A 26,042-nucleotide genomic window follows, 5' to 3' on the forward strand; every position below is an offset into this window, starting at 1 on the left:
ACACGTGGGTGTGGCCCTTGCACGAGATTATACGGTACTGGGCTCTTTGAAGGTTGGGGTATGCAACATGTTCCAACAGCCTAAAGGGCACACTGATCACAGATACTGCTCTTCAATTAAAATGACTGTGGGACCTGGCTTGTGTATAACAAGCACCTTCCTAACCCTCCATTCATTTGTCAAGGTTCACTTGACCTACAAAAATTCAGAGAATGTTTACTACATTTGGACCAGTGCAAAAGCACGGATTCATGCTACGTAGTAGATGATGATGAGTGAGCAGTGCCGTAGGATGAAGCACTCGCGCAAGGCCAGCTGCGAACATACAAGGGTACAGACAACAGATGATTTTGCTCGGGGCGGGTACCTATCAGATTAGTGCTTACGCACTAATAAAGCTGAAAATGACACCAACATCAGGCGAGGTTGTTCATGTCGTTTTTTGTGCTATTTCTCACTGTTCAGGTATGTCACAGCAACTCGCCCCCTAGTCTATCATGTTAATGTTTGGCAAGGAGGCAGACTGTGAAGACTGTGTAAAAAGCTCGCAAGGATAATATAAATCTAGAATAGTGCCCTTAAAAATTTGTTATGAACACATGCGCAAGTTGAAATGTAAATTTTCTATTAGGTGACTGGCTTATTACGACTGCAAACAACCATCTTATGCAATCCTAAAGAGTCAGTGGGCTCAGGCACTCTGGCCTTGGCCAGAGTCAGTCTGGATACCAGAACAGCATTAGTGGGACAGTCTCAAATTAAACTTAGGCCTGCTTAACATATGCCAGCAGATTTTGTGCATTAATTTCATCAGTGTCTGTCTTTTCAGTCCAGAAAGTAGAATATATGTCTGTTAAAAAGAAATGGCTGGCGGCGTAGCGTTGCTAAGCACGAAATATTGGGTGAAAGCACAGTTTTTTGCAGGTGGACACCACTGCCATGTACCTCAAAGCATGGTTGAGGTGTCCACAAGACCCAGGGAGCCAGTTGTGCACCTTTCGTTTCCTCAAAATCAATGGAGTCTAAACCTTTTGCTGGTTTTGACAGAAGGAAAGACTCTTAACTAACTGCTTCAATTTTTAGGTGGACGCCAGCACCTACTCACTGTGCGGTTGAGGTGTTCACTGATGCAGTGAGCCAGTTACTCTTGCTACTCAAAGGCTTCACACACATACGCAGACACACACCACCGAGTCCTGGGGAGCGCAGCTAGAAGTGCTTTTGTACTAAAAAAAGAAAACATTGAGGCCTTTTCAACGGTTGCCATTCCGAATGGATCACTGGTAGGTAATCCGAAGCGACTGTAGTGTTTTTTAAGTTTCATACTGCCTACATGGTGCACCAATGTGGAGTAACTTGAGGCATCTCTGGGGCAGCTGAGTAAGTGGGTGTAGGTGGTGAGTTACTTATGGTCCACTGTACACTCTGCAAACGTAGCAGGTGGCAGGCCTCATCATCTGCTATGGATGCAGCGCTTTGTCCTCTCTCAGGGTTGTTTTGGTTTTGATATGATGAACCAACTAGCCTCACATCCAGCCCTGCTACCGGTGAGTTCATAATGAGTGTTGGTTTCAAATTATGAACATGGCAAAAAAAATGCACTTGACAAGCTGAACTGCTATGGGGCCTCCACCGTAAAAAGATGTACAGAAAAAGGCAAAACCTCTGCAAAGGACAAGTCAAAAGCATTGGTGGAAATGAGTGCTGGACAATAACTGGCATTTTTTAAACCGGTAAATCGAAATTGGGCGTCTGGAAAGCACTGTAGGAGTGTACTTTTTGTACATGTCATCGCTTTACTAGAACGTGGCAAAATGAACACCCCAAGATGTTAGCATAGTTTGGACTTGATGACCTGCCTATCTATGTTACACAGACAGTTTCAGCTGCCATTCGCCTGAACGGGGAGTCCAGCTTCCAAACTTCCTCTGAACAGCAGTCGGCTATGCTTACATGGCACTTTCTAGGAAACTTGGTTCAATCTTTGAATCTAGGCTTGTGCAAATACTAGTGTTTTTTTTTTTTTGGTTCAAAGTGAACTTCCTTTCCTGCTTTCAAGAAAGAACTGCCACCATTTCATTCAGACTGTAGCCACATCTTCTCCGGTCTACATGTGGGCACCGCTATATTGCCTTACTACAGCTGCACTTCCACTTCGGAGAGTGCAAGCCAGCCAAGATCTGGGGCTGCACTGGGTGGGCACTTTGCAAAACTAAAGGCTGGTTCGCGTGCAAGCGACTGAGCAATTGAGTGGCACGTTCCAGCGAAAATTTCCAACTCGTTGGAATCTGGCTGCTCACTGCCACAACGACTCAAAACGGGTTTTTCCGCCTCTGCGACAGGATTCGCTAGCATTTTCGCTTGCATGTGTTAAGGTGAAAGTGCAGCAGGCGCACGCTGCACTGGCAAAATGAATACAAAAGTTTTGCACTCCTTGAACTGGTGCAGCAAGCGCAGCCAAATTGAACGGGACTTTAATTTCATCTCCTCTTTCTATGTTAGCATGTGGTTGGACTCATGTTGCAGGGCTCGAGTGTATCTGGACTAATGAAGGATCGGTAAAGAATGGGGAGCTTCCTTGGGACATGCTAAAAGTAATGGTGGCGCGAGTGGGCCATCTGGGCTGTGTGCATGTGGCTTGACATTTTCTGGCGCTCAGGAAGGCCGCATTTTAATTTCTCTGCTGGTGAGTGCATCCTCAGGTTGGGGACTGTTTAGCATGCTACGCTTTGAGGACAGCGCAAGGTGGCATTTTCTTTTTGCCTGTGCAGGTACCACTTGGGCTCGGTTGCATTTGGCTCGCTCATCCTGACCATAGTGCGCGTGATCCGCATTGTCCTCGAGTACATTGATGAGAAGCTCAAGAAATACGACAATGAGTTCACCAAGTGTCTCTTGAGGTGAGTTGCAGGGAAGCACATGTGTGTCTGTTCAGAGTTGCCTTCACTCTTGCAGGGCTGACTGTTTCACCAGAAGGTCTCAGTGCTTGTGTCATGCCCTCTCTGCTAGTGCTATTCTTGCACAGAGAGGGTTTGTTGCCAGTCAGCCAAGGCCATTTTTTTTTTTTCTGTGATCTTGTTCTTCACGTGGGCAGCATTGTCAACTGCCCTTTTGTGTTAGAGTTGGAGCCCAGTACAGTGCAGGCTGCCAAAGCAACAATTCCACTGCAGTGGAGTGCAGTGTACTCTTGTTAATTTGAACTTCATTTCATTTAAACTGGTGCTGTGGTTCTGCAAGATCAAGTGCATTAAAAAGGCTTTTGTCAATTCGAGCTCCACATAAATGTAGCAGGTGCCTTTTGAACAGATTCCTTAGTGCAGTTGGCCATCGATAGTGAGCGGTGAAAGAGCTCTAAAGTCAACACTTGAAAGACAACACTGCTGCAGGATTTGTTCAGTATTGCGTTACTTTTTGTGCAGTGCTTGCAGCTTTATGTACAGTATTGTGCATCTTTATCGTGAGACTTTTAAAATTTTCTCGGCTTAACTGCTGGCTCTTTTACACTGAAACTGTGTACAGAACTTCAGTGTTGCGGTAGCTTTTGTCTTGTAGTAAGTTTCTCAACAGTGCTAACCTGGTTCAGCCGCGCATGATGCAAACCCTTAATCATCTGCCTTGAAATCGACAAACAGAAATCCACCAACTCCAGGTTTTTGCTGAAGGGCGTTAGTGGCGCCATCTGTTATTTGCATAGGAAAGCGCCACGATGCGAAGGGTGCCGAGGGCAGCATTACAAGCTGCACAGGTCTTTTGATGGCACCACTGCTGTCTTTCACGGCAGTCCGACGCTGGTGGTTTTCAATTTGTCGATCTTGGCGTAGACGATTACAGAGTTGCATCATTCGTGGCTGAATCAAGTAAGTATCGTTGTAAAACTTGCCACGAGACAAAAGTTACCACAATACGCAAGCTCCGTGCTCAGTTTTGTGCTCAATATCATGAGACAGCTGGTTGATGAATTTTGGGCTAGCCTGAGCTCAAGCTTCGTGCGACAGCAGTGGGCGGCTTGCTAGGAGGGCTGCTGATGGTCGTGCGCTACATCAGAGTGTATGTGTGCCTCTGACAGGTAACCTGCCAGGTGTCATTGTTTCCCCTGTCAGCCCAGCCTTGGGGTGCCAGGGTGCTCTAACCCTGTCTTGTTTCCAGGTGCTGCAAGTGCTGCTTCTGGTGCCTCGAGAAATTCCTCAAGTTCTTGAACAAGAATGCCTACATCATGGTATGGCTGCCCCTCTGTCAGCACTTTGAAGGTTACAAAATGTGGTGTTGTGTGTGGGAAGAGCTTCTGGCTGCTATCATTTCCAAAGAGCACAGGCTGACTGTGTGCCAGCAAGGAGTAATGTCTCTTGCAGGTTCATTTCATAGTAAATGTCTTTTTCTACTTTCAAAGGCCTCTGATAAAAAGGATCCTTATTGTGCCAGTAACATATGGCAGCCTTGAATACCTTGACTTTTCTTTTAGTTGATGCTGCAGAAACCTTGGGTGGTAGTAAAAAATTATATTTGTGAAATTGATCCAATAAAAAGATGAAAGTGCAGCGTACTAAATGCAGTAGACTCCCTTTGAGATAACCTTGAAGAGACCAGAAAATTTGTTCGTTGGAAGTGTCCCTAAAAAGAAGATATGTGAGCATACTAGATGTGTCCACATATGTGTTACATGAAAACAATGACGGGAAAGCCTCAGGGGTGCTTGCTAACATTTCAGCAAGAGGACTTCTCTTCATATAATGATATAGTCTTTCAGAGAATATATTATTGAACTGAAGACTTGAGAGCATGAACAAGCTCATGTTATCTTACTTGAAAATGGCATTGGTCTAGTTTTTTTTTTTTTTTCACTGTACTCCGCAGTACCTGTTATTTGTGTGTGTGTTTTTTCTGAGTTTTGCTATCCATAGGTGCCCAGTTCGATACATGGAGTGTTGTGCTGAAGAGAAGTTCAGTATAAGCAATAATTTGATACATCTGGATTGGATATATCTGAGATTAACTGTACCACCACTAAACGAACATTCCTTTATACTTTCATTGGTTACAGTGACCCTTGGCTTCATTCACTTGTGACGGAACAGCGCAAAACAGCACAGCACTTGTCTCTTGTCCCAGTGTTTTGCGCTGTTCCGTCACAAATGAGTAACCAACATGCCCAAGCTGCTGTCCTGGCTTCATTCATGTGAATCAAGATGTGGAATTGGTACTGGTGCACAATTATATATGACTGAAATGCCCTGTGGGCATACTTTGGTGTGGAATAATTAGGGCCACCTTTTGCAAACACAGTGTCTGCTGCATACCCTTTCTGCCTCTACAGGCTGTGCTGTGTGCTTCTAGTGTGAAAGAAATTTGTTGTTGTAGTGCTCTTTCCATTTCTTTTGTGCTTTTGCAGCTTACATTTCAGTTTTCTTTTTGCTGTACGTGCCTTAAAGGGCAACTGAAGTGGTTTTAGAATTCGATGAGTTTAAAAGGGCTAAGTGTGGTAAACATGCAGGTAACGCCTGCGAAATCATTTTGTGCTTCCGTTTGAAATGGTGGCGTAATCGCCTAATAAAGTGGCATCGGTGCTCCAGCTTCTCTGTGGTGCATGTAATTACTTCATGTATGACGGCGTTGCGTTTCCAGCAAAGAAACAGTTGTGTCGTGGAAGACAACCAATGCCATTGAAGGTGAAGCTCACAAAGCATTGTTTGGTGGCATCGGATGACACACAGCAGCATGCAAGCGAAGGCAGCGAACATCCGTAATTTCGGTGATAATGACATCACCACGAGTTTCCCCACATTCTTCAATGCAGTGAGGAGAAGCCTGAACATTGTCGCGATTTTAATCTACGATTATTTCATCATTTTAAATGTGAGGGCAGAAATACTTTGCATGGTTTACTTGGAAGTTTCATAGATTCAAATTCTTGAATAACCTCGAATTCTGAAAAAAACCATTGCAGCTTCCCTTTAATAACATGCATTCATTATTTCTTGTGGTGCGTCTTGTGACAATTGCACAGATTTCGCGGCCATGCAGGCACTCATGGTGACACATTTTTCCTGCTGCAATGCAGATAGCCATTTATGGCAAGAACTTCTGCACTTCAGCGAAGGAAGCCTTCAAGCTGCTCATGCGCAACGTTGTGCGTGTGGTCGTGCTGGACAAGGTCACCGATCTCTTGTTGCTCGTTGGGAAGCTCGTCATCGTTGGAATAGTTGGTAAGCCTTGATTCCGCTCATGTGTGTTTCATGGATTTTGTTGTCCACATTTTCATTTCACAGGGGGGGTTTTCTCTGGGCTGTACACTGTCTGTTACCATTACCTGCTGTCTCTTGGTGATGCGAAGTGCAGTGCAGTCCACTTATAACGATACTGTTGAGAAAACCGGAAAATCATATCATTATATCTGGACCGACAAAAAAGAAAAAGGAAAAAAAAAGAACGCACCCACATATTCCACCATTCATGTTGCCACTGCTACGGCACTCGTCCAGGGCGCCAAGTTTGCTGTGCCAAGTTCGCTGAGTGGGCCACCCATGCCGGAGCTCCCGTCAAAATATAAACACTCCGGGATGTTATCGTGCACAGGAGCTTGGCGTGCTGGCTGGGTCTGAGCTGTGGACAGCGTGGAACAGAGGAACAAGCTACGAAAAGCTAGTGCTTTAGAGACAAAAAAACAAAAACAAAACAAGAGTAATTCTCAGTGACAAAAGTGTGGGGATGGGGTCCGAAATCTGTCTTTCATGAACAGGCAGAAAGTTTTTTTTTTGTGAGAGCGGCCAAGCAAGTTCTTCATTCCTCCCTCCAGTAATTGCGACGATGATAGCTGCATGGTTCCCAGGGTTGTACACAAAGCCCCCTCGCGGATTCACCGTGCCAGTCCGTTTGCAGAGTTTCCGCGTCATTCGCTTCAAAATATTTTTTTTTATCAAACTTTCAGTCATTTTATTGGTAAACACCTTTTGGGCTGCCAGAATCTATTTGATGTAGCCATTATTTCGCCAATAATTTCACTTAATAATAATAATAATAATGTTTATTTGCCATCATACATTTAGATGGGAGGTCGTCGGGAGAAAAGCTGCTCGCAGGCAGCTTGACCAGCCCGCAGCCCCTGCTTTTATGTATTGTTATTGTTATATATGGCTTATTTTTATAGTATAGGGGCAATGGGACAGTTCATAAATCTGTAAAGAATTTGATCGTTATAAGCAATATATCATTATGTCTGGTATCGTTATAAGTGGACTACACTGTTATGTGTGTCTTTGCATGTAAGGACACTGTTCCGAAGTGGAGCAGTGGACGTGCCGTCAGAGTAATTCAGCCTCAGTTGTAAGGGCAAGTCATTGGCTAAGTTGGAAAACTGGCGGCATTTCATCTGCCCAGCTTTCAGAGGGCACCCCAATAAACTCCAGTCCTACATTGTGGCAAGAAGCAGGACCTCATTCTGCACTCCAGGATAAACTTTGTTTATGGACTGAGGTAGCAGAAGGGATATGAAGCATTGCTGTCACTTCTCTTCCATTTACACCTTAGGGTGTGGTGTGTGGTTCCCGAAACATTGCATTTGGCTCTCAGTGTTGCACAAATAGTGGTACTATTTAAGCACATTGCCCATCAGATTGATTATAAGCCGTGCCGTATTTGCACTTAAGTGTGCATGTTGTTTGCTGTGATTAATATGTAGGGGTGTGCGAATGTTCGAAATTTCGAATACGGTTGGAATATCTTTGATATTTGGTTCGTATTCGCATTCAAGAATTTGATATTTGAGAATTTCGAAATACAGTAGAACCCCACTGTTACCTCTTTCACAAGACCACGGAAAAAAAAAAAAACATACCAACGGGGAAACTTTTGAAAAGAAAATGGTAGGGTTTTAACATGGTTAAGCTGAGTAGGATGTGCAAAAGCACTTGAGGTAACACCGCCTCAAAGTAATATGTAGGGGTGTGCGAATGTTCGAAATTTCGAATACGGTTGGAATATCTTTGATATTTGGTTCGTATTCGCATTCAAGAATTTGATATTTGAGAATTTCGAAATACAGTAGAACCCCACTGTTACCTCTTTCACAAGACCACGGAAAAAAAAAAAAACATACCAACGGGGAAACTTTTGAAAAGAAAATGGTAGGGTTTTAACATGGTTAAGCTGAGTAGGATGTGCAAAAGCACTTGAGGTAACACCGCCTCAAAGTAACACCGCGTGCAAGATCTTATTGTCAGCCACTATCGGCAGCCGCGCGTGGGGAGAGGGGGGGGGGGGGGGGGGGGAGGGTCTGTGCGTTGATGGAGAAGCTGCACAAGGCCTCCCACCTCTTCGCCACTGGCACTCCGTCAAAGGTCAAAGGTCAAAGGTTAAGGCTACATATCTCGGGTTTTTCAGCTTTTCTAATCAAGTAGTGCTTTCGAGCTAAAAAAATGTACATTGTTGTCTGTGGTTCCTTTTTTTTACTTCTACTAAGGGCAGCATGCTTCTCTGTATTGAGGATTTGTAGCTCTCGTGATTGCTTGCATGCACAGAGAATCCTAAACACCCTGCCACAGCTCTCCATCTGCCTGAGCAGCTGTTGATGGATGAGAGGCAGCAGCAAAGAGGGTGGGCACACGGAGCAGGTTGAGTTTGGGTATGCGTGCGCGCCTTTGTGCTGTTTTCGCAGCAGCTGCTCTAATTCTGCACAGTCCTCGTCTACTGCAATCAAGAAATTGCGTTCTTAAGCTGCAGGCGACAAGGAAAATGCGGATGATAGAAACATTCATTGGAGCCAACCTTTGCATCTATATCGTGCAGCACTGTCCGCGTGGAGTTTGCCCCGGTGTAGGTTCGTTTTCATGTCTTACGTCTCATTCGCATTCACAGCGCATCGGCGACGGAACTGCACCGACAACCACAACAAAATTCATGCCACCCTCAGGTGTGCTTGGTGTCGTTGTGGGTGTAACATACCGGAAGCTGCCGAACACAGTGGTGGCCAGGCGCCGATGGAATCGAGTTCCACTGCAGCCAGTATGCCGTTGCCATTGTATGCGTGCTGAACGTAGGCTGTCAAAATTCCAGCACGGGGTAAACCACTGTCGCGAAGTGGCATTCATGACGTAGAATATGGGAACGCTGCCATAGTTGCGCCGCAACAGCAGAGTTTGCATTGCATGTGTTTCTATGGGAGCTTGGTCGGTACTGGCTTAGGAAAACAGCCGGGAAAATGCAGCACCTGGAAATCTTCAGGGGGGTTCTGCTGTAAGGTTTTAATTGCTGCATGAAAAACAAGGAATATATATTGGTTGCCTTCATGATCAAGAGTTTACTGGACATTTGTTTCCTTTGGGTTGCTTGTTTGAAAGACAAATTTTCTGCCACTGATGAGGTGAATCGTTGAATGTTTCAGTGTCCTTACATGGATGATATTTGTTTCTTTTATTTGGCATGCTCTCGTCCCGTACCTAGTTACAGTAGAATCACGATGATACGAATCTGTCGGGGTCGTGAAAAATGGTCGTATCGTCCAAAACAAACCAAATTGGTGTGCAGAATTTATGCATGCCTGTTTTTGGCTGGCAGGGTTTACTTGCAGCTGTACACCACCGCTGACTTCCAGTGTGTACCATGTGACTGGCAATCGCAGCGTCGGCAGTGTACAGACCGCAGGCTGCCGCTCACTACTCGCAGCATCGGCGCTGTGCTGGTTGCGTGCCGCTGCTCACTGCTCATGGCACATACCGCGCAACTGGCGATTGCAACATCAGCGATGTACAGGCAGCAAGTACTTGGCGCTCGACTGTGTGGTTGCAGCTTACACGTTCAGATCATCCGCAGTAAGGTTGGGGGGGGGGGGGGGGGTCGGGTTGTTTATAACCGAATTTCTGCCCATTGCAAACAATGCATTCTGGTCAGGGCAGTTTCCGAATTCGTATTGGCTGGGATTGCATCATGGAACTTCTGCTGTAGCTGATTCTGCAGGTACGAATAGTTAGCCTATGAAAAAGGCTGAGACAAAAAATTTTTTGGCAGGACGCCATATGTGGAGGGTGAAAGTGTGTATTGTAAATATTGTGCTCGCAGTATGGATGTGGCATGTGATTTCACATGCTAGGGATGTGATGTGTGTGCTTGTCCCCCTTTTTGCAGCTGTGCCGACCTTCTTTGTGTTTGCACGCAAGGTGGACGCCCTGAACAACCATTTGCCTGAGCTCAACTACTACATGCTGCCTGTTCTGGTGAGCACCGTGTCAGAGCTGTCTTTCAGGAAAGGCCTAGCGAGGCTCAAATGCTGCACGCAGGAGATTGCCACTGCTTCCCGATTGGAACGCTTTGCCAACATGGGCTTTCAGGCGTGGCAGTGCTGACGGGTTGGTCAGTACCCTCAGGCAGTGTGGCATACATATACAGCGTTCATTGGTTACGAGAAAGCATATGACTCAGTGGAAACCTTAGCAGCCATGCAGTCATTGAGGAATTAGGGTGTAGAAGATCCTTATGTGAAAATACTGGAAAATATCTACAGCATCTGCCCAGCTACCATAGTCCTCCATAAAGTCGGCAATAAAATTCCAAAAAAAGAAAGGGCGAAAGGTAGGGAGAAACGATCTCGCCAATGCTATTCACCGCCTGTTTACAGGAGGTATTCCGAGGCCTGAATTGCGAACTATTGGGGATAAGAGTTAATGGAGAATACCTTAGTAATCTGCGATTCGCTGATGACATTGCCTTGCTGAGTCACTGAGGAGATGAATTGCAATTGCAGAACGGTGGGTCTAAAAATTAACTTGTAGAAAACCAAAGTAATGTTCAACACTCTAGCAAGGGAACAGCAGTTCGGAATTGGTAGCGAGGTGCTGGAAGTGGTAAGGTAATACGTCTACTTAGGCCAGGTAGTGACTGCTGATCCAGATTGTGAGAGGGAAGTAGCTAGAAGAATAAGAATGGGTGGAGTGCATATGGCAGGTTCTCTCAGATCATGAATGGTAGGTTACCAATATCCCACAAGAGAAAAGTATACAACAGCTGTATCTTACCGGTACTCACCTATGGGGCTGAAACGTGGAGGCTAACAAAGAAGGTTCAGCTTAAGTTAAGGACAACGCTGCGAGCTATGGAAAGAAAAAATGATAGGTGTAACGTTAAGAGACTGGAAGCGGGCGGAGTGGGTGAGGGAACAAACACGGATTAATGACATCCTAGCCGAAATCAAGAGGAAGAAATGGGCTTGGGCAGGGCATGTAATGCGAAGGCAAGACAACCGCTGGTCCTTAAGAGTAACGGAGTGGATTCCAAGAGAAGGCAAATGTAGCAGGGGGCGGCAGAAAGTTCGACGGGTGGATGAGATTAAGAAGTTTGCGGGGATACGGTGGCCGCAAGTGGCGAAGGACAGGGTTAATTGAAGAGACATGGGAGAGGCCTTTGCCCTGCAGTGGTCATAGTCAGGGTGATGATGATGAAGATGATGATATAGAAACGTCTCCATCGTCACAGCACAGCCGATACCTGCTACTGCAGCTAGCAGCCCGAATATGGCGGTTTAAGGACTGTCAGTTGCAAAGAAACTGATGCAGACACACACAGGAGTTGCTGCAGAAGCTGCGACGAATGTTAATCAAATGCTATCGCTAATGAAGCTACCATGGGTTCTGAAAACTACTGCAGTGAGTGAATTGACGACACGTTCAATTGAAAGGGTAGAAACTGTTGAAAGCAAAGTGATGAAAATTATGCATCTAGCAGTTGAATCAAAAAGAAAGCTATGCAGCTTGAGGGTTAAGTTTAGGCCTATCCTTTCAAGAGGCACTAATTGCTTTATTGGCCTTTCTTGCTAGCTGTAGGACACTGCGTGAAACTTACCCATCGGCTGTAACTGTTTCCATTTACTCCTGCTGTATATTGCTTGTGGAGCCTGAAAAATGCGCCTGAAGGGTTTTAGTGCCACCCTAAATTACATGCCATGAGAAGAACGGGTCTGCATTGCTGTGCTTGTTTTTTCAGTTTTCTCGGGACCACACAAAAGGGCCACAGAGACTGCGGATTTGAAATATGGGGTGACCTATGAGTTGCCTCAGCAGGCCAATTCCTTTAATCCTTGTGCTTCATGTTAGCATCTCTCTGTGCACTTGCAGTAATGTTGTCACTTTTGTGTGGTGTTCCACAGTTGAATCTTCTCGGCTGTGGTCCCAAGCATTTGCCTAAAATTGGGGATGGGGTGTTCACATTATTGAGTAGCGTTGGGATGATGTGACCATCTTCTCTCTCATGCAGACGATCTCTCTGGGTGCCTACATCATAGCATCCAGCTTCTTCAGCGTCTACAGCATGGCCGTGGACACACTGTTCCTCTGCTTCTGTGAGTAGAGCCCCGGGTTCCATTGCTGTTGTCCTGACAGTGCAGCCATGGCTGCTCGTTGTAAGCCCTCCTTGGGGTCTGTATTCCTGAAGCATTGCTGAAGGCAGAGGACTGCAGGGTTCACACGGCCCCTTGAAAATACCCGCGATTTTGGCAAAATTGTTTCTTTGAAAGCCCCTTAAAAGTAACAGCTGCGATGCATGAAGTGGTGTGATGAACTTGGTTGTTTGTGGCTGTATGATGGTTGAAACACACATGCTGCAAAAACCCGCATATAATACAAGGTGTAATTGGGGATAGCAAATGAAAAAAAAAAAAAAAAGTTTTAATCCATGTACGATGCGTGTGAGGAAAGCTTGCCAACAGCATTTACTTTTCCCTGCATTTCGTGTTTGACTCGGTGACTCGACAGGCACTCATGAGGCGTATGCAGTGCGCATTCGCTCATCCCGCGTCACCAGGCGTCGAAAAGGGGCATGGATCTCCATGTGCCTGGTGCTGGCTCACTCCCCTTCTCGCGCCAACACCTTTAATCAGAGAATTTTGTGCTGTGGAGAAAAGAGCAGCTCACACTCGCTGCGTTAGCCGCGCGGTGTCCTCCGTTTGTTGTAAACCTGTGTGCCTGTTCCCTGGCATGTACTGCAGATATGGGTACCATGTGCATATGCAGACCGGCTCTGGCATACGGTCATGTGCGCCCATTAAGTGTCCTTAGAGTTGGGGCTTTAGTGATCGTCATTGTAGGGTGTACCGTTTTCCGAGAGTCCCTTGTCAGATATCTTTCCATTGAAACTCTTCTGTGATGCTTTTCAGTGTCCTGCATTTCTTGAGAGTGCAGCCGACAGGCTCCTTGGAAATGCTGGCCCTGCGGGGTGTGGCTGGAGAGTCCCGTTTAAGCTGTCAGGCGGCAGTAGCGGCAGGCTCTCTCCGCCTCATCCACTCCATGTAGCAGTGCTTGATGCAGTGCCGATGGTTTTGGCAACTACGGTTACTTTCCATTCAGAAGCAGCTGAGTACTGGTTTCGCGGTCCCAACATCGTGCAAGTTGCAATTTCCTCGTTTCTGGTAGTGTGGAGTTAGTGTGTAAAATGGTATCATAATCGAAACCTTCAAATTAGTCAACCAACACCACCGATAGATGGCACTCTTTGCTAGAAGCCTGATGGTGGTAGCGCTGAAAAATAACAAGACTAGAACTGCAAATTTAGGCTGAGCATTATCTGGAATCACATATAATACGAGGTGGAAATTTGTCAAGCTAAAATCTGAGAAAAAAAAACTTACTATATCCAGGTTTTTACAGTAGTTTTCTAATTGTGCCTGTTTGCTGCTCCTAGTATGTCATTTCTGCGGGAATCAACGTGAGCTAATTCTGGTGTCTTTCGCATGCTGTTATAATAGCAGGCCCCCTCCTCCTCAAGGAAGGGAACAACAGTTTACGATAGGCAGCGAAACATCGGAAATTGCGAGGGAATATAAATCAAGCAGGATACATTAAGTTGAGAAATCAGCATTTTTTTTGTTTCATACAGTTTTCATGTAAAGACATGGAAGGACGATGCAGAATGGAAACCTTAAAGGTGCACTGAAGAGGAATCTGAACTCATATTTTTACTGCTGGAACTCGATCTACACGTTCCGAGCATTCTTAGAAGCTTCGAATTATTGCCCTGTGCGGCCGATTTCCCTAATTTAAATTGGATTAAGGTTGGACTCCCACTTTTTTTTTGAATTCCCCGCAGACGTTAGGAGGAGTCAGCCAACCTTTCAGCCAGTCCCATGGCGGCTTGCCACTCTGCCATCGGCGGAGTGATACGTAGTGATCGGCAAAAGCAAAGAGTCCATACGTATGTTTATTTCCATGGGCCTAATTTGCAGCTATGTAGTCTCTGACTAGACCTATTTATTCGCGGAAACCTAAAAGAAACAAAATAAAAGCGAAAGCAGTCCCCACGCAACTGCCTGAAAGGCACTCCATGCGTTTTGCGACTCCTCCCGCCATATGCGGGGAATTGAAAAAAAAAGCTGGGAGCTGGACGTTAATTCGATTTAATTAGGGAAATCGGTCAGACAGGGCAATAAATCGAAGTTTCTAAGAATGCTAGGAATGTGTAGATCGAGTTCCCGTGGGTGAAAAGACGAGTTCAGATTCCTCTTCAGTGCACCTTTAAACGCAAGTGAATTCATCTTGAAAATGCTCACGGTAAACCTCCGTTACTCGAGAAGTCATAAACATGGAGAAAAATTTCGTGACCGGCTCGCACAATGCTGCAACTTGTGGGGCTGTGGAGAGTTTGGGAGTCGTAGGCACCACTTGTGGACTGGGGAGTGCACATGAGACTGCTTGCACTTGCGCCACCATCACCTCTGGGCCAGCTGTGGAAGCACCTGCCTCTTCCAGCGTGTCCCCTCTCTGTCTGCCTGGCTGTCATTGCCCTAGGAAACAGACTCTTCACCTCGCGTCGCTAGCACTCTCCTCCATCCGTGCTCCCGGCGTGTGACAGCTATATTCGCTGGAATCACGCAAGCAACCAAGTAGTGGAAGTGGACACATATTGCTTGTCCCGTGGCTTCTTTGCTATTTCCTGTTGTTTTTAGCTGCTTTAGAGCATCAGTCGTAGTGCCATGTGATGTGATGTTAAAGAAGTGAAAGCTATGGAGACTGCCACATAGAGGTGCAGCCTGTTGTGTCAGCTGAGGTTGCTCGTTGTGATTGTAGGCGTTCCTGTCATGGAAGTTCATGTTCAGTCGTCATGACACTTTTGGTGTGCTTCGGTCAGGTTTCGTGTAACAGTGCCGGAGCTAAGGATAGGCGGCATAGTGAGATTATGTCGAGGTCAGCTGCCACAACACCTTCGTTACATGAGGTTCACCAATATACATGCTTCAATGGGAGTGGCGTTGGGGAACTGAAACTTCATAAAATCATGGATTTCGCTTCATGGAGGTTTGTTACATTCATAGTTTAACTGCACTGGTTGGGCAGGTAGTGACTACAGGCTCTGACGAGAAGAGTGAAATACGTAGGAAAAATAAGAATGGGTTGAGTGCATTTGGCAGGTACTCTCAGATCATAAATAGCAGTTTACCAGCATCCCTCAAGAAGAAATTATATAACACTGCAGCAGTGGCCTGGTGGTGTAAGCATCCACCCTGTATATGGGGGATGCAGGATTTGATCCCCAGTGCTACTGGGTACCCACCAATGACACAGTGGGTACAAGCTTTCCCCTGGCCTGGTACTTGGCTTCTCTGGAGGGATGAAATTCTTGGGAATTTTGTCTTCGGAGTTTGACCCCACCTTGATTAGATGAAAAATGGCTTGTGTCATGGCGTTGTTTGGCCCTTGCGCCATAAAAATCCACCATCATCAAGAAGGTATAAAGCAGCTACATTTTACCAGTGCTCGTTCTGTGGGGTGGAAACTTGGAAGTTAATGAAAAGGGTTGAACAAGGAGTGAGGACGATGCAGCAAGCTGTGGAGAGGAAAATGATAGGTGTAATATTAAGAGTGGAAGAGAGCGAAGTGAGTACGGGAAGGAGTGTGAGCTAAAGGTATCCTAGCTGAAATCAAAAATGACCTGACACGTCCTTACTGGCAGGGTGATGTCAGCCGTCAAACATTCGATGGCAAGGTGCTAGGCACTGCTGGCGAAATGCATCAAGATGCTTCGCGAAGCAGTCGCAAGAGGAGCAGCCTGAGCTGCACTGCAAGCAGGACCGCTCCTTCCACACTGCTTCGTGACACCTGAAGACAGAGTGCCGTCTTAGCAGCCGTGCTGCGGTGGTTCTCGATGGCCGTCAGCACTTTATTTTGTTCAAGGCTTAGCATTGCCTCATGCTGGCAGTCATTTCCATGAGGGAAGAGAGAGTTCAGTCATGTGACAGGTACAGGATGCTGCCATTTGGAAATATCGTGATGTTTCACCGCGAGTTTGTATGAACTAGAAATGTGCAATTTCTTAGTGTTTAGGAGGTTCAAATAATTTGACAGCATACACACTGTCGTGGGTGTCAAAGCTTAACAGCTTCAAAATTATAAGGGCATCTGTGGCTGTTTTCATGGTGCAGTGGTCTAGCCTCTCACAGGTGGCGGTATCCATGTAAAGGGTTTCACCGCAGAATGGCAAACAGATTGTGCTGAGCCCGCAGTTTTGGCACACGGGAAGAACCAAATGGACGGAAGTGAGCAGAACACACATCGACGTCAAAGTGGCAAAATGCTTTCAAAAGAAAACGCAAAGATCAGCAATGTGCCAGTCAGCGTCTGAAACAGCGTGCAGCTGAGCTGGGCTGACTGTTTTGTGGCCTGTAGACAAGTGTCATGTTTGTAAACAAAGATGGCGCTGCAGTCGGCAGCAACACGGGGTGTAGGCAAAAGTGCAGCGTGCCTACACTGCGTCGAGCGATGCTTCCTTTGAAACCAACTTGCATGCGTAAATAGTTCAAAGCTTGCATGTTGCTTGTGGTTAAAAACATTTGTATTGATACCCGGAGAGTAGTTCAGCAGTTCAGAAGGAAGCTCTGCATGGGCTTCCTTCTCCTCTCCTAGTTGGCAGCAACAGTGCAGCTACGGTGGGCGACTGCGTTGACTTAGTAAATGAAACAGGAAAACACCAAGTATAGAGGGAAAGTAATCGCCTACAGATTGAACTGCTAGGCCAATGTAGCATACCTGATAGCTAACTGCAAGAAGCAGGATGTAGGATGTGAAGCAGCTTTTTCACATGACTAACATTGTGATGTGCTTCCTGTTTTTGCCGAGCTACTTCACTCCAGAGAACATAGAATATTACCACTGAAGTCATGCAGTTACCGTAAAAACTGGAATGTAGGTCGAACTTTTTTTCAAAAAAACCATGGCAAAAAGTCGACCCCCGTCTTATATACTGGTCATTGGCGGAAAAAGTACGGAAGTCTTGCAACAATGGGTGGCTGACGTCAACAGCCTCCATTGCCATCAGCAGCAGCACGGTATGGCGACGTTGTGGCAGCGCTAATTTGCGTTTCCGTTGTCACAAAGTTATTTTAGTTTGTGGCTGGGTGTTGTCGGTGTGGAAATCTCTCCCAGCAGAGATGGTGCACAAGTCTTTTAAAAAATGCAGCATAAGCAATGCGCTAGACAGCACAGAGGATGATGCTCGATTGGATGCGGGCAGTGAGAAGCAATTGTCATCTTGCTCGAGTTCAGATGACTCTGTTGACTCGAGTAATGCTTGCGCACTTTGTGCCCTTCTCTGTACTGTACACCCGGCCAATTCTTTAACAGTATCGCGCGACCATTGCCTTACGTGTTTGTCAGCACCTTATCACGGAGCGGCGAAAGAAGTGAGAGTAAGTGCATATGTACACATGTGCGCATCTCGCTTGTTTCGCCGCTCAACGCTGTTAATAAAGCGCTGACAAGCATGCGTGCCGATGGTTGCGCGATAGTGTTAAAGAATTGGCTGGGTGTAAATACGAGCAGCACCTAATGAAAATAAGTACTGTCACCATTGTACAACCAGCTGAGTCGCATTTGTTTCAAGGTAAGGGTGTCTTTCGGTACTTTTGCTGTTGAAAAAGATTTTTTTTCATTTTTAGAATTGGTTACTTGGGGGGGTCGACCTATATTCCGGCTTTTACGGTACTTTGACTAGGGCATGCAAATGCAATCTCTCTTCTTTGGAACTTTGTCGAGTGTGCAGTGAACTTTAATGCTTTATTCTGTTTGATGAAATAGACATTTGTGGCAGGAGTCGATGTCTCGCTTCACCGGTAACTCCGCAAGGATGCTTTGTTGTTCTCTTGGCTTTAGGAGAGCTGCACAAGTGCTTATATAGATGTTTTCCTCGAGCTTCCAAGGAGATTTACGTCTGCTGTGCAGAGCTGAATATCTTACGTCACTCTGCGTATTTTAAAATTTGCATTCAAGTGTGCTCCTTATTCTACTTGATCAGAGTGGCTTTTAATGTCGTATTTGCTGTTTTTGCCAGGTTCTGATTGACCTGCAATGTGGTAAAATTCAGGTAATCTGGGAAATACCACCGGGTGACTTTGCAGAGATCCTAGCGACGTTTAATTGTTTTCTAGGACCGGTGTTGAAAAGACACACTTGTTTAAGCTCTCGAAAATGAAAATAGAGAAACTGCACGTCGTACATACTACTACCAGAGTCCAGTACTGCTTCAAATGTAGCACTTGGTGGTTCACTATGAACACATGATTTTTGCACTTGTTCGCCGCGCAAGTGAAGAGCAGCTTGCAGTTTAAGATATGCAAACTATCAGATTTCGGTGCAGCGATGCAATACTAACTGCACTGCTGATCCGTCGCCGAACTTGTCCCACTCTACGGCCGCTTCCCATCACTTACGTCCCTATCTGACTGTGATAAACTTATGAAAACTTGTGCCGCTGCCTTTCTTCAGCCTTGCGACTAAGCCAGCCGCACCGCAGCTCGTCGGGATATCGCGAATTACGTTCAAAACACGCAAACATGGCATACCCAAGGTGCACTGTACTACCTACCTTTTGCCTACACAACGAAAGTCACTGCTAACGGCAGCAGCACCACATCTCCGTGACGTCATGGACTGATGCTTCTCTATAGCCGCTATCACCATGGGCTGGTAGCGAAGCTGAGAAAATGAAATTAGTGATGACAAGGGCCCTCCAATTGTCATCATGCTTGCCGTTGTGCACACGTCAAGGCCTGAACCGGCAACAATGTCCCATGCAACTCAGGCTTCAGGAGGGGTATTCTAAAGATAGCTTGTCATCTCAGTTTCTATTACCACTGAGCTCATTTTTTTCTTGTACAAAATCATTGTTCGTTCACAAGTGGAGTATGCATCATTGGAACTCTGCTGATCGCATGTGTATCAACCATAGCAAATCATCTGAAATAAAGTGGCGAGTGGCAGGTTTCATCTTTTCCAACTACCATTCCATACTCAGTGCACCAAGCATGAAATTCAACTTGGCCTTGACCATCCTGCCTGAAAATTGCACGGCTTTGTCTCTTTCATGTATCATGATGACAAGCTGTGTAGCGAGCTGCTTGCTACACTTAATGGCACTCAGACTGCACATATAATGTTGCCATAATTTCATGTTACACTAATGTCTTTTCTGATTCATTTGTCCCAGCAAGTAAATGACATGATTACCAACATTTTTGCTGCTTCATAACACAATGTGCAATGTAAATAGACCAACATGCCATAATATCATAATGTGTATACCAAACTATGCTTTTTTACTTTTGCATTTTTGGTGCAAAATTTTTTATTGCTGTTAGTTAACTGCAAATATGATGAACCTAATGTTATGTAACCCACTCCCCTCTGCAGTGCTGTACACCTCAAGGGTGTGAACAAGCAGACTGATTGCTTTGTTGTGCGTGTTTTGCCTGCAGTGGAAGACTGTGAAAGGCATGATGGATCTGAAGAGAAGCCGTACTACATGTCCAAGGAGCTCATGAAAATCCTTGGCAAGCAGAACAAGCTGCAGGATACCAGCAAGTGATCACTTTGCATATTGCCGAGAAGCAACTCAAGGGACCCAAGCCTGCTCTGGTGCATTGAGGGTCCACAGAGGAGGGGGAGCCCGTACCTCATCGCGCACCTCATCTCAATGTGGCTGAAGGCATTATTCATTTGCCGCACTCGCATCCGGCAATGGCCCCACCCAAAGTGGCTTTTCTGTATCAGGAATAAGCAAGGGAGACATCTTGGCTAGTTGGCATTGCACCGTGGACAGGGCAGCAGTGAGTGGGAAAAGGGCACACACGTGCAGCACTCACTTTCAGCTGAATGTGTACAGATAAGGAGTGCACATATGCACACGCTGGCAAAAAGCGCAGTACGATCAGAGACGAAAGCAGCAGTATAATAGAGCACAGAATATCAGCACAACCTGATCACAGCTGTGTATATGTGCTCCTTTTTTTTTTCTTTTGGCTCGTTCATGGCATGCTACTGCAGGTTTCCAAGAGCACCAATACCTCAGTGATTCATTAGTTTGCAGAGATTGTGCATTGGCAGCTGTTATTATGGGACAAGCAGTGTATTGTCACGGCCGCTCAATGGAGAGCGCACTGGGTGCGGCCCGTCGCGTCGCCCGAAAGAGCCGTATTGTGCCTAGTTCTCATCGCCACCGCTGCGGTGCCACCGCTCCGGGACGAGTCCGGGCGGAGAGCTGTGCGCAGCGGCCGAGGCAGTGCTTTCGTTTAGGCGTCCGCGCGGTAGGCGCTTTATAATTTTAGCATTTATGAGCTGCGTTTCACACATTATGGTCATGCCACGTGCAAGTTTGCTACTGATAGCATGATAGCGGCATGTCACCATCACTGCGCTTTTCCAAATCGCACGTGCATTTACACCGAGAATCGAGGCAGGAGTGCGCTTCGCCGAGTCGTCATCCATTCAGTTACGGGCGTTTCAGCCACTGTAATAACTTATTACAACAAGGTTTCGGGCCACTTATTCAATGTTCACTCTCTGTAGACTTACTTTTGTGGTCGTAACGTTCAGCATTATAGTTCAGCCTGTTGCTCCGTTTTCGCTGAAAATAGTTTCAAGTGGGTACCACCAAGTACGAGGGCCATCCCAAAATTAAGGTTTGCAGTTCTTTTATAAATCGAAAGATATGTTTACTTTAAGCAAATTACAAATCACTTAAAAGGGACACCATTCTTCTACTGGGGCAGTTTTTGTATGCCCATGTCATACCAGCTCGCCGCTATGCCGTTGAGGAAGCGTTTGACCGCATCTTTCACTTCGTCATCATCAGTGAAGCGCCTTGCAGCGTGGTGTTCTTTTAGCTTTGGAAACAAGTGGTAGTCACTTGGTACCAAGTCCGGACTGTAGGGTGAGTGGCTGATGACGTCCCATACAAACTGTTCTAGAAGAGCGATGGTTTGACAGGCAACGTGGGAGCGAGCGTTGGTCCTCTTCTGCGATTTTGAATGAGCCAAGAAGTCGACCAACAATACCCATTTTCGATCCCAAAACGCAGTTGCCTTTGCCGGCAGCCTGTGTTCGCTTGAATTTTCGCGCCTTGGGCGAAGATGAGTGCCGCCACTCACGTGATTCTTGCTTGGTCTCAGGCGTGAAGTGTAATGTCTAGGTTTCATCACCCGTAACAAAAGAATCCAAAAAAGGTCTCCTTTTCATCTCCAGAACGCGGAAGAAATTCGCGGGAGGAGTCAACGCGTTGCCGTTGATGGTCGTCTGTGAGCATTCGCGCAACCCGCCTTGCGCACACCACCCGATATTTAAACTTTGCTGTCGAACTCCTATGAATAGTGCTTCTAGAAACGCCAGGAACCAAAATGCAGAGTTCGTCGAGTGTGATCCTCCGATCTTGCCGCATCATTTCTTCGACCTTGGCGACTGTCTCATCAGAAATTGTCGGTCTTCCGCTTCTTCGTCGTGAATTCCAGTGCTACCAGCTGCGAACTCCCTACACCACTTGCGGAAGTTTTTAACATCCAATGCAAGACTCTCCGTACACTTCCGTCAACTGACGATAATTTTCGATTGGTTGAACGCCATTTGCGTGAACTTCGCTCCTGGCGGTAGCGACAAATGGGAGCTCCATTTCTAATGGTTGCCGGGCCAAGACTGACAGTCCCTTTCGCGCTGAGTCATGGCTTCTTTGGAAGACGGGGAACAATGAACATAGCAGAGCAGCCACGCATATAGTTTCCCTGCGGTCGCAGCCCTTTGGAGACCTTACTTTTCAGATTGCCCTCGTAAATGTACTGCTGACACAAACAGTTGCAAAAGAAACAACACAAGACAGCCAGTTAAACCAGACTCCAGCAGGCTCGGCCAATGTTTAGCGTTTTATTTTGAAGCCACGTGATGTACCGAAGGAATTCAAGCCTATTTTACAAGCGAAAAACTTTCCTCGAAAGCGGTTTATGTGCAAGTATGATTTTTTCCACCGTAAGATTGATGTTTTCTGCCCAACTGCATGGTCAGCAGTGGTCGCATTAGTTTAGTTAGAAAGGCTTTGCAGATGTCCTCGATATGACTGCGGTCTTCTCTCTCGCAAATCAACTCCGGACATTGCTCAAAATAGGGATGAAGGGCTGAAACCACCATGTTGCATAGCTTGCTGCTTCTGCGGGAACTCATGGTAACCGATTTTCGGATCTTTTCTTTCATTTGTGGTGCACAGCGGCACGCAGCAGTTGCGTGGCATGGTGTCGCATGCGCTTAGGACGCTGTCGACACAGGCACCGATGATAAGCACGCAGAACTAGCAGAACCACGCGGTCATGCAGAGCAGTTACAGCGAAAACACACGCCAACACAGCCAGCGCACTCCTTCCGCGTCGTCTGGCCGTCTGTGCCAGCGGCGACTTGTCACGGAGAGGTGGCGCCCCCGCGGAGAATAACGGCGGAAACTTGAACTTCTCCCAATACGCGCTTCCCCAGCCATTGAGGCGCGACGCGGCGGGCCGCACCAAGTGCGCCTCTATTGAGCGGCCGTGGTATTGTGCAGAGGTGTTGCTGTTGGGAGCCTGATGACAGCGTGCATAGGGGTGGAGGCACACCTGCCATTTCTGCTGCTGTTGTGAAGCTCAGCTTGATTGCCTTCGTTGAGAGCAGGACAAGTGTAGACTAGGTCAGTGGCAAGATCACCCAGTCATTGTGGCTACGTGACACTCATGGAAATGACCGAACTACTTACCAGTGGCTGTTGTCAGTTGGTGGATGTGGGACTACACCCATTTGCCTTTTCTACCCTGTTATGCTGTACTGTGCCATGCTATAAGGGCCACGAGCTATCCATTGGCATTTAGCTGTAAGTTACTACTGCAGCTGTGTGTGTGCATTTCCCTTTCATGCTTGCTGGGCTGTGGTTGCCCACATTGCAATGGCCAACTGGCAAAAAATCACTCTAGATGCGAGTATGTTGTCAATTTATTAGAGAACAGGCTGGTGTTGCTTAGCAGTGTCCAGGTGCATGGACCTTGGTAACGTGGTGGCATATCCGTGAAAAGAAGTTGTGTGTAAACAAAATGTTCATTGCATTTGCCAAGGTGTTTCTGTTCTTACAAGACGCATTGGCCACATGACGTCCATAGCTTTACCTTAACCTGTGTGTGATGTTGTCTAGGTTTTGTTGGTTATAGCATGGAGAGCTATTGACAGGGATTGAAGCAAAAGGGCATAAGGCTGTCACTCCTCTCCTTGGCCTTGTAAAAGCCAGGTGCACTTTTTTATTCCACTTGCAGTACAATTCTTGTGTCTAGCTATGCAGCGGAGGAGTTCATTTCAACCCTGTGTCCTTGGCCTCGAGTGCATTCGTGAATATACTTGGGGCAGCACCCATCATGGGGGTCATTGCACACATGGCGGATGGTTCCGGTAAGTTTCTTGTCCTTGGCAACTGCCTGGGCAGGTTCTCATTGTGTGGTCAGCCCAGCACAGCTGATAACACTGGAACCCAGACACTGTCAATGCAAAGAGCGAGCCTGCGACTGAGGCGAGGCCTCTGACTGGTGGAGAGTGGTGCCACATCATGTGTGAGGCCCCTGTAGGGCAGCAGGGTTTTGATGTGCGTTGCTGCTGCTTGGCTGCTGGTAGCATGGTGCATGATAGAGTAGGCTTTTTTTTTATTTCACTTTCCTCGGCTGTTCAAAAGCTTTGACAGCCTGAGGCTGACTCCCTCAGTGACTTTGTATGGCAGTTCACCTCAGCAGGCAGCTTGCAGTGAAAGCACAGTGTTGGTTGGTTACAAAAAAGTGGAGTTCAGATGCCAGTTGCACTGCATTTACGAGCTTTCACAAATGAGAGTACTTATCGATGCCTGAGAATGGGCTGCATATAGCATGCAAATAGGCCATTGTTAAGTAATGCCAGAATGTTGATATGTACAATTCCTGAGGCAGGTTGAAAACAAAATGAATCTGCAAATTTTCATCTGTATCTTTGCTTGACAGGGTGTTCCTTTTTTTTTCTTTTCACCTTTTTTGTCTGTGAAGCAGACAATGGAATTAAATCGAATTTTTTTTTGTTTATTGCTCACTGCAGGAAGTTAGCACAAAAAGAGCCTGCACACTTCAAAAGGCTTTACTGCGTTCCCAGTCCAGTATCTCATGCCACCAAGGCCAAACCAAGGCCTCTTTGCACTGACTTCACTGTCCTGGTTGTATGCAGTCTTAAATGATCATTGTAGCTTCACTTTTGCTGCGGACTATTCGGGTCTGTTTTGTTTCTGCCTGATGCCAGCTAATCAGCTGTTTTGTTTTAACTACACTCATCTATTTAAACTGGGTGTTTAGTAACATTTTATTGGCACTATGTGTCAGTGGATGACAGTGCACAACTCGTTTTTCTGAACTGTGGGGGCGTGTTTTGTGGCATGCAGTGATTGGGATATCTGTGCATGGTGTTTCACTAATTTTGTGACTGTGCATAGTTTTGCCAGTGTTGCACTGAAAACTTGACCCTGCAAAAAAAAAAGCAAAAGTTATTCTGTGGTTGCTTTATGTTGCTTTTCCCGCATTCAGTGTGTTACCTTGCTAAAATTGAGGTGGGAGGTTGTTGTCTCAGTTTATTTTATATTGTTTTCATGGTGATTTTCATTAGCAAGAACATTGCTCTTGACTGTTCTTGTGTTCGTGTTACAAGAGTTTAATCTGTGTGCCCGTGTTTGTGTCTGTGATTTTCACGAGGATGCATTCGGCAGATGGCCTGCTGTCTGGAACCGCACAGAGGAGTTTTTTTATACATGGCATTACAATGTTGCTCAGTTCAGTGCTGACTCCTCAGTTTTATCTACACTGCCTTGTGCTTGTCTGTGTCAATGTCAGCCTGAACGTATGCCAAAGCTGTGCACTTCTTGCTCTATTAAAGATAAAAAAAATGTTTACTTTGATTCTTGTCATAAGCGCAGAGTAAGAAAATGAGGTGAGAAGAAAAAAAGTTTAATGAATGCATTGCTGGATTAGTTGTACGTTGACTTGTTACAAGAAACTGTACTGTACTGTCGAAGAGTGCTGTAGGCTTGTATCACTGTAGCAGTTTGGAATTTTTTAACTAATTACAGTGGAAAGTAGTCTGTTCCACTTGCTAATGGTCTTGAGGAAAGAGGATGCCTTTAGCATTACATTTCTGCAGTTTGGTCCAGCTTAAGGGGAGATGAGGGTCTTGAAAACTTTTTTTTATTTGTTAACATATTTTTTTGAAACTTAGCACCTGGGTGTATCATTGAATGCTGATTTCGAATATGCATTTAGATTTCAAATATCTCAGCTGGAAGGAAATATATGGCAAATAAAATATCCTAATTAGGTCATTTCTTACGGGCATTTTTAGTAATTTATCAGTTAAATAAACATTTTTAAAGAATAAGCAGACATTTGCAAAGGCCCAAAGCACAGCCTAAAGCTAACAGAATGTCTACAAACTAATTTTGTTGATCATAAATAAACAACAAAGTTGGAAAGAAAAAATGACGTGGCGGTAATTAGCCCACACTTCGCCTAATTGCTCATATATCATGTTTAAAGGAAAAAAGAAAGCTTTAGCATGTGCTTTGGGCCTTTGCGAATGTCTACCTATTCTTAAAAAATCATTCTTTAACTGATAAATTACTATAAAGGCCAGTAGAAATTGCCTAATTTGAATGTTATTTTGCGATAAATTTTCTTCCAGGTGAGATATTTGAAATCTAAATATATATTTGAAATCAGCATTCTATGATACACCTGCGTGCTAAGT

At 45.9% G+C, this 26,042-nt stretch overlaps 1 protein-coding gene across 7 annotated transcripts in view; it reads left to right on the top strand.

The window, feature by feature from the left end:
* The window catches only part of Ctl2 (Choline transporter-like 2), a 182,242-nt gene extending 157,053 nt beyond the window's left edge, over window positions 1–25,189 (top strand). For all 7 annotated transcript variants that reach the window (XM_089584030.1, XM_089584032.1, XM_089584026.1 and 4 more), the window contains 6 exons: window positions 2,772–2,900; window positions 4,147–4,216; window positions 6,056–6,200; window positions 10,114–10,202; window positions 12,235–12,319; window positions 19,718–25,189. In XM_089584030.1, coding sequence (XP_089440156.1) covers window positions 2,772–2,900; window positions 4,147–4,216; window positions 6,056–6,200; window positions 10,114–10,202; window positions 12,235–12,319; window positions 19,718–19,827 — 628 coding nt within the window. In that variant the 3' untranslated portion in view covers window positions 19,828–25,189. The remainder of the gene's footprint in view (window positions 1–2,771; window positions 2,901–4,146; window positions 4,217–6,055; window positions 6,201–10,113; window positions 10,203–12,234; window positions 12,320–19,717) is intronic.
* Window positions 25,190–26,042: the final 853 nt, after the last annotated feature.

Source organism: Amblyomma mixtum, chromosome 3 (genome assembly GCF_055824585.1).
Source record: "Amblyomma mixtum isolate Tamu chromosome 3, ASM5582458v1, whole genome shotgun sequence".
Taxonomy (NCBI): domain Eukaryota; kingdom Metazoa; phylum Arthropoda; class Arachnida; order Ixodida; family Ixodidae; genus Amblyomma; species Amblyomma mixtum.